Genomic DNA, 20733 nt, shown 5'->3' on the forward strand with positions numbered 1-20733 from the left:
TGTCTCAATTTTTTTTTTTTTTTTGAGACGGAGTCTTGCTCTGTCACCCAGGCTGGAGTGCAGTGGCTGGATCTCAGCTCACTGCAAGCACCGCCTCCCGGGTTTACGCCATTCTCCTGCCTCAGCCTCCCGAGTAGCTGGGACTACAGGCGCCTGCCACCTCACCCGGCTAGTTTTTTGTATTTTTTTAGTAGAGACAGGGTTTCACCATGTTAGCCAGGATGGTCTCGATCTCCTGACCTCGTGATCCGCCCGCCTCGGCCTCCCAAAGTGCTGGGATTACAGGCTTGAGCCACCACGCCCGGCCTTGTTTGTCTTTTTATGGAAGTGATTAGAATTAGTAGCAGAGAGAAATTAATCATGATCCAAGGACTTTAGGCATTTGTAAACTCAAAAAATGAAATCACTGTGTATAGTCTATATGGCATGTTTTAAAGAGAATTGCTATAACAATAAAACTGTCTATTATTCTCCATATACATTACCATTTCTTAGAAAGGATCTCCGGGACTGTCCTCCATTTAGCGGAGGTAAAGTCTTCTTTTCCTGGCTTACAAATGTATCCCATTTCACTTTGTCACAGCCACCCAGTTCCTTGACTTTCTGTAAACAACTTTCCAAGTATTCTACTGGGTCTTCGGGCTTAGAACACATCAGTCCATTCAAAAGGCTCTGAAATAAAACAAAATATGTACAAATAAAATATCTTTTAAACCCACCTTTTTTTTTTAAATTTAATTTAATTTATTTTTCTGAGATAGAGTCTCACTCTGCTGCCCAGGCTGGAGTACAGTGGCATAATCTTGGCTCACTGCAACCTCCACTTCCTTGGTTCAAGTGATTCTCCTGCCTCAGCCTTCCAAGTAGCTGGGATTACAGGTGCACACCATTATGCCCAGCTACTTTTTGTATTTTTAGTAGAGACAGGGTTTCACCATGTTGGCCAGGTTGGTTTCGAACTTCTGACCTCAAGCGATCCACCCACCTCGGCCTCCCAAAGTGTTGGGATTACAGGCATGAGCCACGGCACGTGGCCCCACTCACCTTTGTTAAAATAGTGTTATGGCTCATCTTTGGATTCCGGTAGTTTTTGTTCTTTGCATTTGTCTTTTAATAAACAGAGTTGAAATTACGATCTGATGGAATCATTAAGATAATCCCCTAAATTCTTGCCTAATTAGTTTTCAGTTCAGCATTCTCTGCCTCTTAAGCAATTCAGGCAACTAGATCGTTTAAAATGGAAGAGCCATTCACTTTATCACAGTGAGATAAAATGCAGCATGTGAAAATGCCCCAGTCATTATTTGTCTCACTCCTACCCACCCTTTATGTCTCTAAGTCTCAGTTTCTTCTTTTATAAAATGGGGGTAATAATAAATACCTCATAGAGTTTTTAAAGAATTAAATAATTTCATATTTGTACAGTGCACATTAAGTGCGTGGCACATAGTAAGTGCCCAACAAACTTTGTTGGTGGTTTTAGTTATTATTACTACCAGGAAGTCTTCTCTGAATCCCTAGGTTGGTCTGTGAACCCCTTCTTCTGTGTTCCCATGGTATCCAGCATAAAACATCATACTTGTTTGTCATTTATACTGAAACCACTGGGTTATGCATTGGTCTTTCTTCTAAATTATAAGCTCTTCAACAACACAGAGTGAGTCTCATTCATTTTTCAATCCCCAGATACTGATGCTTTCCCTGGCATTTGGTAGGTGCATATTTAACTGTTTTCCAATTGGAAAAAAAAATCCCTCAAAGCTCAAATCTAAGTGAGACTCAAAAAAATTGAGGTCTGAGACTAAAAAAAAAAATTACTATTTGACATAGAGTAGGTCACTACAATATCCACTAAGATTCCAGATGGGAAAGGAAAAAAGGCATGATCCTGCTATTGCTTTTTTGGTTCATAGTGTCTGATGTGTCACTGGTACTAGTTTCCAAAAATGCTACCAGTTTGGAAATGCTGATTCCTGGAAGCTGGACTGATGTACAAAAGATTTTCCTTTGGAGTATTTCATGGCAAAAGCATAAAGGATTATTCTTACCAATATACATTGTTAGCATCCAAACACCCTTTGAAGGGCTGACATCTGTTTAAATACAGTATTTTATTTTCAATTATATCCTGTGTAATTTGCTCAGAATGGTAGGCAATTCTCACCAGGTACGTTTGTTTTCTGAAATCCTAAATAGAGTAAGCTAGAGTGTGCACCTCATCAGCCAAGTTCAATTGCAGAGGGAGCAGAAAAAACTACCTGGGCATCCAATCCAGTTTGTTTGTCAAAATCTGTCCTATATACACACACATTGTAGTTGAGCTTCTCACATTTCTCCCATATGCCAAGCCAGTATTAATCTTATTAATAAATAAAAGCCTCTGTGTCATATATTCATTTGCATACCCAGTGCATTCTCAGCCCTGTGTGACTTTATTACCCCCATTTTATAGATTAGGAAATCACAACTCAGAGATGTTAGTGACTACTCCAGTTTACTCAACTAGAAACACCTAGGCCCAGGATTTCAATTCAATGTTTCTGATTCCAAAACCCGTATGTTCTTCTCTGTACTTGTTGCAGAAATGTGGTGTGAGATAAAAGAAAACATGAGATTCTCTGTGCCATCTGCAAAATGCCCTCTTTTAATCCCTACTATTGCCTGAAATGGGTGAACACACTCAATGACTGTTTTCTGAAAATATACATTTCCAGCGTCCTTAAACAAAACTGGTTCTCCAAAGGGCATTGATTTTAAAATGGGGCCATGAGTTCCATTCCTTCACGGATAATTCAGATCTTTTTTTCTAATAGCCAGCCACTCTCAGGGATTGAAGACAACCAGCACATATTATTGCTCAGTCTCTGAGTGAACCCTTTGAGACCTTGAATAATCTAATTTGACTTTCCACAGTATTCAAATTGATTGCCAAATCTCTGTTGTAAGGTACAAGATCAATATACACACCATAAAGTTAGCCAGAATTAAGAACTCATGATAAAATAATAAGAAAGTGGTTTAAAAAAAATCTAAAACCGGAAACACATTTCAAACATGAACCTACCAGAGATATCCCATATTCCATTTGGCTTACATGATGTCTTAAATTAGGAAAAAACCTGAAAAAGTCAGTTAGATATATTTACTTGTCTGACAATACGTCAATACAATAATCAGTTTGTCTATAATGGCCTCTAATATCCACAGCTGGGGCCAATATCTTGGTGTTTAGTAGATAGCTAATTGTTAAACTTTGTACACTTAGAATATTGTGGTGGGCAAAATCCATTTTAAAAACCTTAAGTATTTAGTTTTACAGTCTACACTCATCACATGGAGAACTGCCAGATTTTCCTTCCCTCTTGAGCTGCGCATAGCACAGATTCGTCTTACTGAAGGATGTAGCCTTTGGAGGTCACCAGCAGTCTACTTACATCTTCTTACTGTCCAGAAGTAAATCTAAGTCCATTACTGTATTTCACCCAAGCAAGTTGACTTCCTTTTCTGGGTGTGCATTATTTATCCCATTCATATGCAGAAAAGTAAATAAAAAACATAAAACCTTAACAAAAAGGCCAGCCATAACTTATTTGCATACACGGTGTATATTTTAATAAACTATCAAAATTCTCTGTGGTTACCTCCCACCAAGGAGGAAAAACAGTACCCACATTTATAAACAAAAAAGATGTACTATGTAGGAATTTTTGCAATCACGTGGTCCTCCTACAGATGTTTTAATGATTCTTTCAGAAGCGTAGAAATGAAATATATCTCAGTAGCAATCTTTGTGAGAAAACCTTAGCCTCTTAATTTCCATATTTACTTTTTGAAAATTAAAACAAAAATGAACAACCCTTAAGATTCCCACACATTCTCAAGACCTGTCCTTATGCAACACCACCTAATTATTTTCACGCAGGAGTAACACATTTGGTAGATTTGGGCTTCACATACCACGCTTAAACTCAGTGAGTGGTTCACCTGGAAATCTTGACTTCAGATGACCTGAAAACGGTGGCTTATACAGGTGAAAGAAAAGAAGATCTGTAATTATGGCAACCCATTTTAAAGACAGCCTAGGGAAACTGAGGCAAAATTATTTTCTCCAGTGGTGCTTTAAAATTCCTTTTAACAGAACAAATCCCTCAAATCGGGAGGGAAAACCCCCTCATGACCTTTAGTTTACGGTATCAGTCTATCAGTTTTCAGAAATGGGGAACGAGGTTTGCAGAGAATGAATTTCCCCTTTCAGAGCTCTCTTAGGAAGCTTGGCTTGCTTCTATTCTTTTCTCCTCCTCCCCCCACTTCAAGCAAAAGCACTTGAGATTCAGGAATGTTTTTAAATTCAAATACGAAGAGAAGGAAAGGAAGCCAAAACGACCTGAGACAGGGGCTGTGGCTTAGAACCGACTAAGGTTCAATCCTCAAGCCTCCTCTCTCTCAGTCTCCAAGTGTCCCCCTACTCCGGGTCCCGGTGCAGATGATGCTGTGCTTCGGTTTGAAGACTGAGCAACAGGAGTCCGCCCACCTCGCAGCTTCCTCCCGGACCCGCTGTCTCCAGGTGGGTTGTCGAGCACTGGCGAAACCTGCGGCCCAACCCTTCCTAGGCAACGGAAAAACGTGCTCAGGAGTTCATTCAGCGAAAGCGCAGAGCAACGCTGGGGGCCTGTCACCGGGGAGGTGGCACTCGATAGGTTGGGTTTTGCTTTTTGCATCTTCATCCCTCTCTTCCAAGCTGTCTCCGGGGAGGGCTGCCTTCGTCCACATTTCCTCTTTCCTCGAGGGGTTCCAACCCTGGACAAGTAGAGTGACTAGGGCTCTGGATCCCTCAGTTTCGAATCTTTACTCGCTGCTGGGCGATAGTGCAGCCACCTGGCCTGGCCCTCGCCCCCAGAAAGCGCGGCCCGGCCGCGGTCTGGAGCCCACCCTGGGTGTCCACATCCGAGGGGCGCGATGGGGACAGGCTGCTTTCAGAACCCTGCTGGAAGACTGAAACTTGATCTGCAAGATGCAGGCTTCTAAGCCCAGCCATCTGACAGGGACCCTGGCAACCCGCGGGAAAGGCGACTACCCGCGGGCGACCGGGCGAGTGCGCTTCTGCAAGCCCCTTCAATTACATGCCCCGCGTGGGGAAGGTGGGACGGGGCGCGGCTGCCTCACCCGGAACCCCCGAGATGCAGTCCCCGGATGCTCCCGCCCGTCGGCCAGCCCTAGCCCCTACCTCAAAAAGCTGAGGGATTTCCCTCCGGGCCAGATACTCCTTGGCATCGTTGGTGTTCATGGCTGTGCCGCGCGTGCCTTGGGGCGCAAGCGGGGAGGATCCCGGGCTGCGGCGACCTGAGCCGGGGTTGGCGCTGGGGCTGGCAGAGTCCGCGCCGAGCAGCGGTGCAGCCCTCTTTCTCACACGCACTCAGCTCAGCCTCTCCGCCCAGGCCAGGGACCCCCTCCGCCTCTCCCCGGGGTCTGTGGTCTCCGCGCTCCCGCCGCCCCCGCTTCTGTTGCAGTCCCTGAGCCGGAGCTGCAGGCGCCGAGCAGCTGTGCCGCGGCTTCCCGGGCTGCCAGGCAGCGCGGCCGCCAGGGGTGGGGCGCAGGGAGCGGAGGAGGGAGGACAGCGTGGCGGACGCAAGGCAGCAGCCCGCCCGCCTGCCTCTCCGGTTCAGCGCGCCGAGCTCCGCGCCTCCCCGAACCGGGTCTGCGGCGGCTGCCGGTCACGCTGCGCGGGCGGGCGCGAGGTGCGGGGTGGGGCGGGCGCGCGCAGGGGGTCGCCGTCGTACCCCTCGGTGCCGCACCGGCGCCAGAGCGCGACGCTTCCATGCGTGCGCCGCGCAAGGATGCAGCTACCCGGGACCAGGTGGCCAAGGGAACAGGGTCGGGGTCTGTAGGAACCTGCCACCGTTTCGCTTCTCCGGACCTTGTACACACACACACACACACACGCACGCATATACACGGTTACCTCCGGGTCCCCGAGGAACTCTCAGGAAAAACCTAATAGTCACAGGATTTATCATTTATTCTTAAGGTTACCTATCTTTCACTATAGGGAGCTGCGGGGAAGGAGGAAAAGGGGATTCATGGTATGGAATCCAACCCTTAAGATAATTTTTAGATATTGATTATCTCTCTCCTTCAGGAAAGTTTTGCTAGCTGGTTTCGAATTTTTTCTCTGTCGGTGTCACAAATCTTTATAGACTTTAGGATAAGGCCTTAGTGTGAGCCTGAAATCCTAATCAACTGAAGGACCAATAAGTAGTTAACTAGTTAATTATCTCCATGGAGAGGAAGGGACAGTGGAGGAGAAAGGTGGGTGGTAGTGGAGAGCTAGAGATGCTTAAATTGCAAATGTGTTCAGTAGGTGGGGAGGGTGGGCATCATTAATTAGACCTGAGGAGTGTGCAGCCCGTGGACAGTGTCGCATCAGAGCACCCCTGGGGGAATATGAGTGAGTATGGGTGGGTGCGCTAAGGCATAATGGGTGATGGATCTTCCTGCTGCAGACCATTGTCAAGGTGTAACCCATCTTCCTCCCAGCTCCCAAGATGACTCAATTCCCTACTAAGATGTCTTCTCATTGCCTGTTTGGGAGACAGTCCGTAGTCCGTGCCCCCAGAGAATATGATCTCTAACTTCCCACAAAGCCTAACAGTATAGGAGGGTGTGTGAGAGAGGACACTTTGGTAGGCACTGGTATCTGGAGTCTGGCTGGAGAAAGAAGCAACGCTGCCTCTGCTTTAAAAAACTATAGAGTCTGAATGTCCATTTCAAGTGCATCTTTGCAGATATTTTCTTGGTTCTATTTCTTGTTCCGGAAGCAACTGCAGCTCAAGCCTTAACTATAGCTACAGCTTTGTTTTACCTGCGGGAGTAAATGAAGTTTTAACACTTGTGAACCCGTGTGTCATATGGTTGCCTTAAACGAGGCAGGTATCTCAGTTCCATGGAAATTGGTTTTTGCCCTTAGAATATGCCTCTTCACTTACAGTCCCAACTTGTAGTATTTCTTTACCTTATTTAAGATTGGCTAGGGCAGTAGTGAAAGCAGTGTCTCTTTCCTATGCAATGATGCTTGAAAAGTACGATGGTCCGTGGCATTAAGGCTTACTTTGTGAGCATGCACAGTGGAGGTGAAACACGTAGGAATGAAGAAGCCACTTTCTCCAGGACTTTTCAAGGTCATCCTTTACAGACAAGAATCTGGCAGAGCACGGCTCACCTGTCTTCCCTTGAAGAAATGCATAATTCTACGTGTACTTTAGTGTTACCAGACAAGTGATGGCAATTTGCTTGTAAAAAGAGAATGGATAAGAAAGACTGCACTGCACTAAAAACTGTAGACAGCCTGAAAAATGTAGTAAATGGTGATACGGCAAGTTTTCAAGTAGCCTTATGCAGGGACAATCAGTGTATTTTGGTGTGTGCCAGGGTGGAGAGAGATGTGTGAAAGAGGAAGATGTTCATAATCACTTTTGCAAAGGAAGTTGTGGCTTTGTAGGGAGGGGCTACATGAGAGAGGTATAATGCTTAAAAGTCAAGCTAATGGTTCAAAAGAGAGGAAAGAGAAAGGACAAGGACCATTAATTATATCCTTGCTGTGGGAAAGCTGGCCTCTCATTCCCTGTGATGAAATTCTATGTGTAGGTATATAGAAGGCTCATGGCCCTTGGCCCTTTGTTTATTTGGAAATGCTTTCCTGCAAGCTCTAATAAATCAAAATGATTACTGCATGTCAGATGTCTTCGGATAGACTCTCTTCTCATCACGCCTTGAGAGAGGATGCTAGGGTCTGAGATATAGCAGTGGATAACAGACAAGATCCTTGCTGTCAAGGAACTTAAATTCTGTGAAGAGTTTGTGTAAGAAGTGCAGATGAACAATACGCAAATAAAAATGCATAAACAACATCACATAGTGATAAAAAATACAAAAAAGGACATAAACAAGAACATATCAGTTAGTGATAACTGATGATGAAAATCAGAGTTGTTGATTTGAAGCAAGGGGGCAGAGGCTCCAGGTCTGTTCTGTGGAAGTAGCTGAGGAAATGGGAGTAAGAATAATCATTAGGGACCAGGCATGGTGGCTCACGCCTGTAATCCCAGCACTGTGGGAGGCCGAGGAGGGAGGATCACGAGGTCAGGAGATCGAGACCATCCTGGCTAACACGGTGAAAACTTGTCTCTACTAAAAATACAAAAAATTAGCCGGGCATGGTGTTGGGCACCTGTAGTCCCAGCTACTCGGGAGGCTGAGGCAGGAGAATGGCTTGAACCCGGGAGGCGGAACGTGCAGTGAGCTGAGATCACACCACTGCACTCCAGCCTGGGCAGCAGAGCAAGACTCTGTCTCAAAACAACAACAACAACAACAACAACAACAACAACAACAACAACAACAACAACGGAATAACCATTGGGATGATGACTAGGACTTCCAAAGGGCTGAGCATCCTTCAGGCTCTTGGGAATGTTTCCCTGAGTCATCATAGGTACAGATGAATGGAGGAATCAAATATCTATAGCTGTATCTATAGAATGCTTAGGACTCAGCCAAAGAAATTTAGAAAGGTACCCTAGCAGGAAAAAGTAAACTTTCTATTTTAAAACACAAATATGTTGAAGTCTTTAAAAATTATACCATGATGGCTTGAAAGAGTAAATGCCATATATAGGGATTCCTGATTTACCATGCAGGAGTATGTTTAGGTGCTGAGAAAATCTAGCTCAAGCAATGTCTTCGTAATGTCTAGAAATATAATGGTGTATAAATACATCATTTACGAGTCACAATAAAAATAGTGTTTTAGGATAATTCATTCAGTCAACAGATATTTCTTGTGCATCTCCTGTGTGCCAGGCATTGCTGGCACTGCTGTGCTGTCAGACGTGTAGGTGAATAAAACACGTGCATGGAGCATTTATCTAGGAGCAGGAGATAATTTGCAACAGATGTAATAAACAAGTATATGAAATTGTTGTTAGATGGTGATAAATACCATGGGAAAAGAAAAAGTAGAGGAGGGTAAGCAGAACTAGAAGACTGGCTTCAGTTTTATATAGAGTGGTCAGGAAAGGCCTCATTGAGAAGGTGAAATTCCAGCAAAGGTTTGAGAAAGTGAGAGAGCAACCACTTCAAATGTCCTAGCAAGGGCAGATTCCTGGCACTTTCTGGCAACAGCAAGGAGGCTAGTGTAGCAGGAACAGGGTGAGGGAGGAGAAGAACAGAGAGGAATGCAGCCAAAGCACTTGGGGCCTTGTAAACCATCGTCAGTTCTTCTCTAACGGGAAGTTAGAGAAACGTTTCAAGCCAAGACTAAGATGATCTGACTTACATTTTAAAAGGCTTGTCTGTCTGCTGGTTTAGGTATGGGTAAGAGAGAAAAGGTAGGAGTGGGGAGAACACTTGGAAGGCTACTGTGACTCAGGTACGAGGTGACGAAAGCATGGGCTCAAATGTTGGCAGTAGAGACAATGAGAACTGGTTAGATTCTAGATATATTTTGAAGATAGAACAAATAGGGTTTCTTGACAGCTTGGATGTAGTATATGAGAGAAAAAGAAAACCTCAATTATGACTTCATGGTTTTTGGCCTGCGGATAGTATGGAGATAATTAATTGGCCTCAAGAAGTTTACTAACTTACAAAATTATTTAACAGATAGATGGTAAGGAACTCTATGCAACCCAGAGAAGCAACAGGACAACTGGCTCTGAAGGGCATCTGGCAGATGGTAGGTTCTCCCTACTGCTTACTGACCATATTTCTTCATTTTCATCTGCAACCCTTGGCTTATAGCAGCCATTTGAGCTCCAAAGGTAACCTACATGTTAGGTTGACTCACACGTTGGGTAACCTCCTGTGAGAGTAGAAGAGAGGAATTTACATTTGCTTCAGGATATGCTTGCAACTTAAATGTTTTAGAACTTCAATGTCTATTCTGCACGAATATTTTACCTACCCGTGCGAAATCTGTAATTCCATCAAATCTAGTCTTCTTCCATCAACCAGTCAACCTAACTTGGCTATGATAGATATAAATAAGGGAGCAACTTGAACTGCAAAGACCCTCTAAGTTTCAAAGCTGCAGGTAAAATACAGAGAGAAGCATTATTGTTTTGATTTAAAGAAATATTCTAACATATGCTTAGAAGTAAAACTTTTGGAGGTCCTAGAGAAAACTAACAGATCAGTTTATTTTAAAATTTGTTTTCACAGAATGCAAAGAACACATTTGAGTTTTATTATGCTCCCTTTTATCATTATTGACAAGCAGCAATTCTGTGAGCCTAGAGGCCTAAAATTTCTAAGTTATACATATGTATCAGGACCAGTATGCCCTTCTGACTTGTTTACATTGCCTATTTTTGTCTTTACTATATGTCTCATGGACAATGTATTAGTGACACATACACTAATTAGTCTAGGATGAGTAACAAAAAATCTTTCCATCCAAGGAATAAAATGTGTTTTTTCTCAGTAGTCACAAGGCATTCATGTTGATGTGCTAGAAAATTTTAAAACTTACCAGAATTTACCATCTGTTCCTGTTTTTATCTAGTCTGTTTAACTACGTTTCTTCTATTAATTGTCCTTCTGCAATACAATTAACATTTGCACTGTTTTTCTAATAAGATGAAATCATAAAATTAAAGATCTACTGGAGCTATATGAGTAGTGGTTAAGTTAAAGAGCTCCCTTCTCCAAATAAATCAACATTTTAGATTGTGCAGAGGAAAACTAATACTAAAACATTTCTCCAAGAACGTCCCGTCCCTCTCTTGTGGAAAAATGTGAGTGGTTACCATTGTCCTCACTGTCCATTATGGTACTCACTAGCCTCACATGGCTATTTACCCTTAAAATATTAGATTGGTGCAAAAGTAATTGCAGTTTTGGCCATTTGTAATTGCTTTTAATGGCAAAAACTGCAGTTACTTTTGCACCAACCTGATAAATACAATTAGTTTCCTGTTTTATACTTAGTCAAATATTTCCATCCCTTCAAGACTCCATTTAAAGACAACCTTCTCTATAAAAGCCATCTTTATTTAGCCCTAATGGATTTAAGTGATTTCTTGCTTTATCCTCTTTAGAATGTTACTTGTACCTCTATCCTGCCTTTTTCCTTATTTATGTACCTTTGTTTTTCTCATCTGCTTTGAGCCAAACATGTGTCTTCATGGTTGTACCCTTATGCAGTTTATCATAGTGTCATGTACATAATAAATACTCTAAAATTATGATTTGAGTAATTTATAATACATTTAAGTATTACTTCTGTTTTGTGAGCATATGCAGCCCCATTGCTTGATGTGCTTTGAATTTGTAAATGTATTTGCTCCATTATTTCTAGGGTTATCATTTTCAAATTCTATCAACATTAACTAATCTTGAGATATGGGGGAAAAGAAGACTAATTGCAACAAGTTATAGACCCAAGTTTCTCTATTCATGACTATGAGTTGTGCTTGAGCATTTGAATTGCCTTCACGATTATCTCTCATGCCTGTAGCTAACAAACAGGATGCAATTTAAATCAAACAAATAGAGTGTCTACTAATCCCTGATAATTGGTGCTAGGTGTCCTTCCCATCCAGCTGTCCCTGGTCACCAGTTTTACAGAATCGCAATCATTAGGACAGAAAAAGATTGTTATGACCTTGTTCATGCCATTTCTAAAAACTAGCCTGTTGTTACACTTCCATTATTTGGATCAAAACACAGCTTCTCATCAGTTAATCTATTTTCAAATTACAAGCTCTAAATAGATTCTCAGAGGTCGTTAATCATCTCACCTCCAGAAAATATAACACAAGCCCATGGCATATTCCTTTTAAGGAAATGTTGTATTGTGTTCCTCTTGTCTTCCACAATATTCTTGTTTGTAATTTTCAGAAATTGGAAGGTGCTATTTACGAAGATTATTTCATGCTAATGAAATGTTGGAAGTCTCAATGTTGTAACTACTTTTGATGCAGACGTTTTTGCTCCTTAGTTCAGCTAAAACCAGGTTCTTATCACACGACCAGGAAAGATTAGGCATGCAGACACATTGAAAGATGAGGAGAGCAAAATTTATTAAAAGAAAGCTCTCAGCAAAAAAAGGAGAGGTCTTGCTAACAGGTTCCCACATCACAGATTGAACACCACATCAGGCCACCACCCAAGAGTGGGAGGCCAGGCTCCTCCCCACTGCACGAAGAATGGATTCCTGTGGCTCTACCCCATCCCCCCAGTGCTCATGTGGGCATTATTCAGGAAGAATTAGTTGAGAAAATGTGGGTAAACGGGCAGTTCTCCCTCTGGGTCCCGGTTTCATCTAGGACCAGCAGTCTGGTCTGTCAGCCTTCAGGCTGTTTTAGGTTTGAAGGGGGATTTCACTGGGGATCCTTGGCTGTCTCCCATCTCTGTCACTTTTATGAAAGCAGAAGAGAAGAAGTTTTTGTATATCTCTGTTATCCTGAGCACCCACTTTCAAAAGAAGTTTCCTAACATGGCCCTGGTGGCTTCATGGGGACGGTCACCCTGGCGTTTCATATCTACAATTTGATAAGAGTGAAAGGAAAAAGTATTCTTATGCTCAGCCTGAAGTATTCATTAAATACTTTTAAAATTTATTATAAACACCTTTCAACTCATCTATCTCATGGTTACACCAATGGCCTCTCAGCAGGCAACTGTTTTACCTGTTTATCTTCAGCCTTGGCTTTTCTGTGCTCCAGTTCTGCCATGACAATGGTTTGCTAGATATCCACACTTTCATTTAGCTAACATTTATTGATCACGTACTATATGCCAAGCACTGTGCTAGATTTTTAGGAAACAAAGTCATAGCCGGTGTGGCAAAATGCTCATGGTCTCCCCAAAAGAAAAGGCTACTAAACCAAAGAGACTATAAAACCAGAGTAGAAAGAGTATAGGCTATGGAGTCATAATTTCTAGCCTGGTCTTATTCTTACTCAGCTATCTGATGTCCACAATTTATTAACCAGTCCAAGCCTCAGTTTTCTCTTTTGTGAAAATAAGCATATTAATCCCTAGCTCACTGAACTATTGCAAGGGTTAATTGAGCTGGTTAAGTGCAGAGTTGAAACCAAACCTAATTCTCAGCCTCCAAATTCCAATTCATTACCTACTGAATTTCTTAATCTATCATTGAAGACCCTGATCCTCATTAACCATCACTCCCTCTCTCACATTGTAAATGCACATTGAATTGATTGAGTGCACTTGTCTGATGATCCGAGTACTCTGTCTGCCTGGAATACCTCCCCAGTTCTGCGTGGCTAAATTCTTCCTGCTTCAAGGATCTTGTTGAAATATCATCTTCTTCATAAAGCTTTTTTGGCCTCTGCATCATGAAATAACTGCTTCCCATAAAATCCTGTAGGGTTTTTTAAAATATACTTTTTTGAGGCAAGGTACATGGAGTACTAGAATAAGAACGGTGATTAATATCAATGCATCGAAAACATTATAACTGGAGCAATAGTTTGTCATTTGAGCTTGAGAAAGATGTGGTGGAAAGAACCTAAGGGAGTGTGGAAAAGGGATGATCAGTTTTCTCCATAGCCAGCCCTCAGTCTGCCCTTGCTACTTCTACTTCCCCACATTTACCTTCTCATTCTCTTCAGGAAGCTGATTCTAAAGCAAATTAGAAACGGTGGTAATGAATCAGCTATAAAAACTAGCTGATATAAGTCTTTATGAGCAACTTCAAAGTGGGTATTTTAAGCTTATTTGTTACCCTGGTTCTTAGTAAACATGGGTTTGTTGGCTTATTTTCTTTGAACCATCTCTCTAAAGTCTTGAATGCTTGAAAAGATGTTAGCATCTAGAGTTTAGAAATGTTTTAATTATTGAATAAAGAGTGGATTTTGCTGTAATCTAATTTGCTTCTTATGGCATTAGACCACTCAACCAATAAATATGTCGAATCTTCATAAATAAGAAATATATTTATAGAAGCAATTTGGTACTCATTGTTGTTATAAAGTTTGATTTCAAGGATTTTGAGAATACATAAGATTTAAATTATTCATTACCAACGTAATTTCACTTTCTGTGTTTGTGTAAATATTAGTAAATGTCATTGATCTCTATTAAATGTGTAGGCTCTCTGAACAGTAAATATGATTTTGTGGTGAGCTATCACCACTTTCATGGCAGTCATCAGCAACTAGGCAAGGAGCAGAGGTACTGGAACCAGACCAGTAGACAGTTCCAGATAGCTTTACATGTCCACTGATACTGCTAATTGTACCTCCTTTTACAGGAGAAACTATCATCTCCACTCTGAATTATGTATAATATGAGTGTACATATGAATATGTACAAATGATTCCAATGAACTCTTTGAAGAACTCTACCTTATTAATCCCAATTCACAGATATACTTTCATACTGTATGCAATGAAACAAATGAGCTCTTTGTTTGCTTTCTCGTATTGTTTCTGCATTGGTCATTTAGCAGGAGTTTTAAAACACTGTTGATTCAGCACCTCTAGACATTCAGTTTCAAGATCTTGGTCATTTTATCTCTATCAGCCAAAACACACTATATAGCATAAATACCCCCTTTTTGTTGTTTTCAAGACTGCCAAATAACTTATTCTTTACTTTCCAGGTTCTCTAGAATTATATTTCTGTGATTAACAAAAGATTTTTTATTGAATATCTCTGCTGCATATTTCCCACATTCTCTAAGATTTGATATGTATTTTTTTCTTTATTTATCTGTTATCTTCATTTAACCAGCCTTCTTAGTTATTTTACTCTATACAGAAGGTTTATATTACCCAAATGACCCTTGGAAAACAGTCTGCTGATGGCCATTGCCCACTGCTAAATTGCTAAAAGAGACATTTCACATTGAAATACTTGACCCATGTTAGCACGAGGGAACTGGTGATATAAACTTGCTTCCTATTTTAACCGTTTCCACATCTAGCAGCTGCACCTTCACCTTTACCTCAGTCATAGGGTGGAGTGCCCAACCTGGGCATCGTCCTGGAAAGAGAAGGTAAATCTAATAGATGGGCAGAACTTACGCCCCTGGGGAAGTGTTCACCATTCTTTTTTAGTGGCACATACCACTTTCTCATTAGTTGTTAGGAAAATAGGATCAGGTAATAATTTGTTGAGTGGCTAATATGAGCTGAGAGCACGTCCTTTTTCACAGTCCCATGACTGGAAGTTTGAACATGAACACAGAAAAGAAGGAACCTCATCTCTCTCCTTTGGTGCCCTCATTGATGGAAAAAATAATTGAACCTGACTATTGCATAACTTCTCTAATATTATAGCACCACATAGCAACATCAAAAGGCTCCTGAGGAGACTGGGAAATCAATTCTACACGTGATTGTGGACGATATATGGAAAAAATTCCACCAGTGTCTTCACTGAACTAGGCAGGCTAGTGCCTTGAATTATTCTGGAACCAATAAGTTCACAGCTGACTTATAATCATTTCCCTTCATGTGATTTGAACTGTGAGTCATCTGTTCCACTGAAATTGTGGACACATTGGTGTATTTTTAACTTACTATGAGCCACTCTTCTAGAATAAAACAGAACAGAAATGCAATATGCAATTGTCTAAGAGGAAATAGTGTACAAGGTCTTGAGTGGAGATCTATGTACTGGATCTTGCAGGAGGTGATGAAGGTCTTCAGGGCTGCCCTGCTCTGTACATATTTCCTAGAGCTGCCTTCCCAATGTAGGACCAGAATAAACACAATTTCCCAGAATGAATCATTCCCCTGGGCTCCTGTGCCCTTGGTTTCTGTGTCTGCCTCTCTTCTGGACCCTGTCTTATTCATCTTTACATCTCCCAAACCAAGCACTACTGTCTAAATAATAGTAGTATCTGTACACTATCTGTTGAATATATCCACTCATTCATTCATTCCTTTATTTTATAGGTATTTATTAAGCACCTTTTATATTCAGGAGTCTGTGATAGGCACTGGGGATTCAGCAGAGAACAAAACAGATAATTCCCCCTTGGAAAGAGCTTAAGTGTGTGTGTGTATGTGTATGTGTGTTTGGGGGCGGAGTAAGTCAGACTATACATTCATAATTACACAAATAATTCCAGCTACAAGATTTATATGTGTTCTGAAGAACTAGGGAGTCCTGACCAAACTCTGCTAATTAACTAGCAATATGGCACTGGCCAAATTACTTAACCCTCTGAGTCTTAGTTTTCTCATTTGTAAAAGAAGAAATTTGTTTCAGCTGATGTGTAACAGCTCTTTACATCTGAGTTTTATGATTCTGTGCTTGCTATGTGAAAAACTGTGTTTTATACAAAGGGCATCTGATTAAAATTATTCCTTAAAAAAGTACCGGTAACAATGATCAGAAGGCAGTCATTTTATAAATTTTCAAACTTTCAGTGACCATAATGGAAACCATCACATGAAGGGAAATGAAGGAAATCTGTTAAACAACAAACAAAAAAAGACAAACAAAAACACAGTTATATTAAGAATTGAAGAAAAATGAATAAAATATCTTGAATCTTAAATGACTTGGCATCATTTTGGATGACTAACAGGACAGTGTGAAGTATTACAGGAGAACTTTTCCAGCTCCAGGTGACACACAGTGTGGGGTTATGAGAAATAACACCTTATTGAGAGTAAAATTACTAAACTTTCTGGTGCAGAGTTTTACAAAGACTCTGTTCTTGGTACGAGACTTCTGGTTTATTCCCAGGCGAAAGAGGCCAAACTGAACTGATGATCTTTACTAGTGAGAAAGATAAGAAGCCCCGGGGGACTGGGAGAGTAGAGTGTTTTAGGGATTATCTCCTCCTCTTTCATGGAGGAAGGAAGGAAACACTCAAATGCTTCCGTTTCTTGAAGCTGAAGGAAGGGAGCCCAAGAGGTGCCCTCCTAAAGTTGGTGGAGAGGCTGGCAGAAGAAAAGTCTGACATCTCAAATCCTGGTGGTTGTCTGCTGACCCAGGGCTTGCTGTTCTGCCCTGGGGCTGTTGGAGTGAGGCAGAGATCACTGGCAAGAGATGATATCACTGTAGTAAGCCGGGTGATCTGGGAGAAGAAATTTCCCTACAAGCTCACTACTCCTGAGAGATACAGCAGAGCGTCCATGAGATGGGAGGGAGCACAGGCTTGCTGGGGATTGCTGCAGCACAAGAGGAAGGGGCCCTGCATAAAAATGACGTAGCCTTATGCTAAATAGATATTCTCCAACTGAGCAGGCCCAGTCTCACAAAGTACCACCAGTGACTGTGGAGAGTTTTAGGGATCTGAGTCTTTTGGGTCCCCATTCATCCCATACTGAGGCAGTAGGTCAGAAACTGGATCAATGGTGAAAATCACAGAAATGGGAGAACAACTCTGCCACTACCCCGGTGGAAGCATTCATAAAAGAGAACAGTGGTTACATCCAGGAATGACTGCATCAATCAAGTAACCCTGGGTTGTCTAGGAAGAATACATTCATCCCTTTCCCTTCCCCTGAGATGAGCCAGAGTTAGTTGGGGAGACTGACCCCTGACTAAGCCAGTAGATTCCAGATCATGAATTGTATAAGCTTCAGATTTTGGGTTCTAGTAGCTCTAGGTCAAGCAACAGCTAAAGAAAGGACATCATTCAGCAGACCAGAGGAAGCAGAGGATCTGGTGCCTGAGAAGTCTTTTCTGTCATGTCCTCACCAGGCTACATCCTGCCCTTATCACATCACGACGATTTCAGAAAGGGAGGCAAGGGAAGGCTGCCCAAGAGCTGATATATGTTTATCTAAAACTGAGTACTACCCAAATGGGTACTTAAATGATTATATGACACTAAGCTTTAAGACAATAAATGAGGGGTTCAGGGGAAGTCTAGAGCAGTCATAAACAAAATAAAGTATATATATTGACTTTGTATACCTGGGTTGTCAAGTCTGGATTTCTGACTCCCTACACACTATTAATGAGTAAACAGTAAATTGGATCACAAAAAGTCTAAATAATTACATTCTTTCAAGAAGCAATGTATTGTAGAAGTAGTGTGAGGCAGAAAAGCGATCTATGATAGAGCCTGTTTTGACATGAAGTACAGCAGCTTCATTTCTCAGTTCTGCCACCTATTAGGTGTGTGGTCTTGGGCACATTGCTTAATCTATCTGCCTCAATTTCTTTATCTTTACAAAAGGTAAAATAATAGCTACCTGCTGGATTGTATAAGGATTAGAAATAAAATGCATAGAGTTCAAATACAGTTCCTGACACATAAACAATGGTGAACATTGGCAATTACTATTAGTATGATTACTATATGCTGTGGCTGTGTTACTTTTCTTTTCTTTTTTCCCCCACCTTTCCCACAAGTCTTACTTTTTCTATAATAGGGAAGTCAGAATCCCTGGTCCTTGCTTACTGTTTGCTTTGTATGAATAAGGTTTGATGACTCTCTTAGCCTTAGACAATTTTCCTACTATATATTGTAGACAGCCCGCACTTGCCAAGAACCACACTGAGGTTAAAGTCTGTTTGTTATTGGTATTACTTTGTAGAATCTTTAAGCTAAAATATAATTCTTTAATGAGTCATAGGAAAATAAATAGGAATAAAATGTGAAAATAAACTTTAGACATTAATGAAATCCTTGAGATTTGTTTTTTAAACAGTGGAAATGGAGAGATGAGAATGTTTTATTTAATACTCAAAAGGTTGCCAATTAGGTTATTTTTAGCGCCCAGTTCTCTTTCTCCAAACTAGTAGGAGTATTTTGTCCTGAAACATCAAAAAATTACTTTAATTCCTTTTAAAGAGCTAAATAGGTACATGTCCAGATGGAAAAAGTATGGAGAAAACAGACTATTTGTGAAAAGAATAACAAGTAACAAGAATGTACTCCTAAAATAGTATAATTTACCAATTCCATAATCATATAAATAACAAAGGATGCTGAGATTTTGTTTCTGGTAATTTATTTTTCCTATTTATCCATCGCATTTCTCCACACCAAAAAAGATGTTCACTAACATCCATTAAATAAAAAACAGCAAAAACATCATTCAAGCTTCCTAATTCAGGATGACATAATGTATGCAAACATAACCCACACCATTGATATAAAAATAGAGAAGCTGTAAAGCATCCAGATATTTCCTATACCTAGATATCTATCTTTTATTATTTAAATAAAAATGTTTCTTTCTGAATTTTCTTAGTTCAGATCTGATCTCCTAATCATGTGTACTCACAATTTCAACACTGCCCCGATGTTTCTGCTGCCTGTGATTACAATGACTCTCTCTCTTCCATGTTTCTGCTGCCTGTGATTACAATGACTCTCTCTCTTCCATGTTACAACTACAGCAATCATCCTCCTGGATGTTTTGAGACACCTGCAAATTCAAATATTCTGTTGTCAGTCCTTCATCCCCACTCATCTATGAGCACTAAGTGCTTTCTAGCTATAGGCTCTGCCTCACCTTGTTGTTGTGCCATATTTGCTTCTTTAAAAGCAGATGAAAAAAAATCAGATGGAGTTCAGAGTCAGCAGAATGATACATTCCACATTTTGTCTACCTCACTGACGGTTCCATTTTTGTTATTTCGTTGGTTCCTCTTCACCTCCCTGACTGCTAATTGTGAAGGACACCAGCACTTAGCCCTTGGACACCTCGTTTTTCGCTGTATGGACCCACTCCCTTTGTGATCTCATCCAGCCTCATGGCTTTATATGCCATCTATGTGCCCTTAGTCTTTCCAAATTTATGTCCTCAGTCTAGACCTTTACTCAAACTACAGAAACTTTTGTATACAATGCCTACTTGATAATTCCACTCTAAAGTCTAATTGGCACCTCCAATTTAATATTCCAAAATCAACTTCCTGATCATCCCCTCTTCTCCTTGTTCCTGTAAAGCTTTTTCTACCTCTGTTAATGGCAAGTGAATTCTGCCAGTTGGCCAGGCCAGAGGCTTTGGGATTATTCTTGAATCTTTCTTTCATCACTCACACCCTGTTGACTGTAGCTTCAAAACATATCCAGAATCTAACTTCCCTTCACCATCATCACTACCACCACCTTGGTCCAAATGCCATCATTTCTCACCTGCATTTTTGCAGTAGCCTCCTGCTGGTCTCCCTGCTTTCACTTTCTGCTGCCCCCCTGTATTGTCAACTCAGCAACTAGAGTGGTGCTGTCAAAAATTAAGTCCAATCATGTCATTCTTTGCTCAAAACCCATCACACATCAGAGAAAAACCCAAAATTATTTTACAGTGGCCAAAAGTGCCCTATGTAACCTACCCTTACATACACACTCACACACACACACACACACACAGACAGACACACACAATACTTCTTCATTCCTTTATTCTGACCTCATGACCTATCTCCTATTATTCCCATCTTTCTCTGTCTTCTTCATTCTGCTTCCCTGTGATTCCCAGCTCCCTCCAAGTATGTTCTTTCTCAGGGCCTTTCACTTGCTGTTTCTTCTGCCTGAACTGCTCTTCCCTCAAATTACCATGTGGTCTATTCCCTAACCTCCTCATGCCTTTGCCCTAATGTCCTCTTCTCAGTGGTTCCTTCCCTTGACAACCTTATTTTAAACTGTAAACCTCCTTTCCCTGACTGCCCCAGAACTTCCTGTTCCTCTCACCTGTCTTATTTTTCTATATACTACTGATCACTACCTAACAAATTATAGTTTGACAGTTTGTTGTTTATAGTTTCTATTGGATGGCCTTCTCCCAATAA

General features: G+C 41.2%; 1 protein-coding gene across 3 annotated transcripts in view; it reads right to left on the reverse strand.

Moving 5' to 3' along the window:
• AK5 (adenylate kinase 5) overlaps positions 1-5621 on the reverse strand; it is a 307026-nt gene extending 301405 nt beyond the window's left edge. The window contains exons 1-2 of one of the 3 annotated variants that reach the window (XM_017877400.1): positions 5225-5621; positions 486-672 (exon numbers count right to left, since the gene is read on the reverse strand). In XM_017877400.1, the coding sequence (XP_017732889.1) occupies positions 486-672; positions 5225-5284 (247 nt within the window). In that variant the 5' untranslated portion in view covers positions 5285-5621. Of the gene's footprint in view, positions 1-485; positions 673-3984; positions 4995-5224 lie in introns of those variants that run through there. The other 2 variants (XM_017877401.1, XM_017877402.1) reach the window with 2 other exon arrangements.
• Positions 5622-20733: the final 15112 nt, after the last annotated feature.

This window comes from Rhinopithecus bieti, unplaced genomic scaffold (assembly GCF_001698545.2).
Source record: "Rhinopithecus bieti isolate Rb0 unplaced genomic scaffold, ASM169854v2 scaffold_10654, whole genome shotgun sequence".
Classification (NCBI taxonomy): domain Eukaryota; kingdom Metazoa; phylum Chordata; class Mammalia; order Primates; family Cercopithecidae; genus Rhinopithecus; species Rhinopithecus bieti.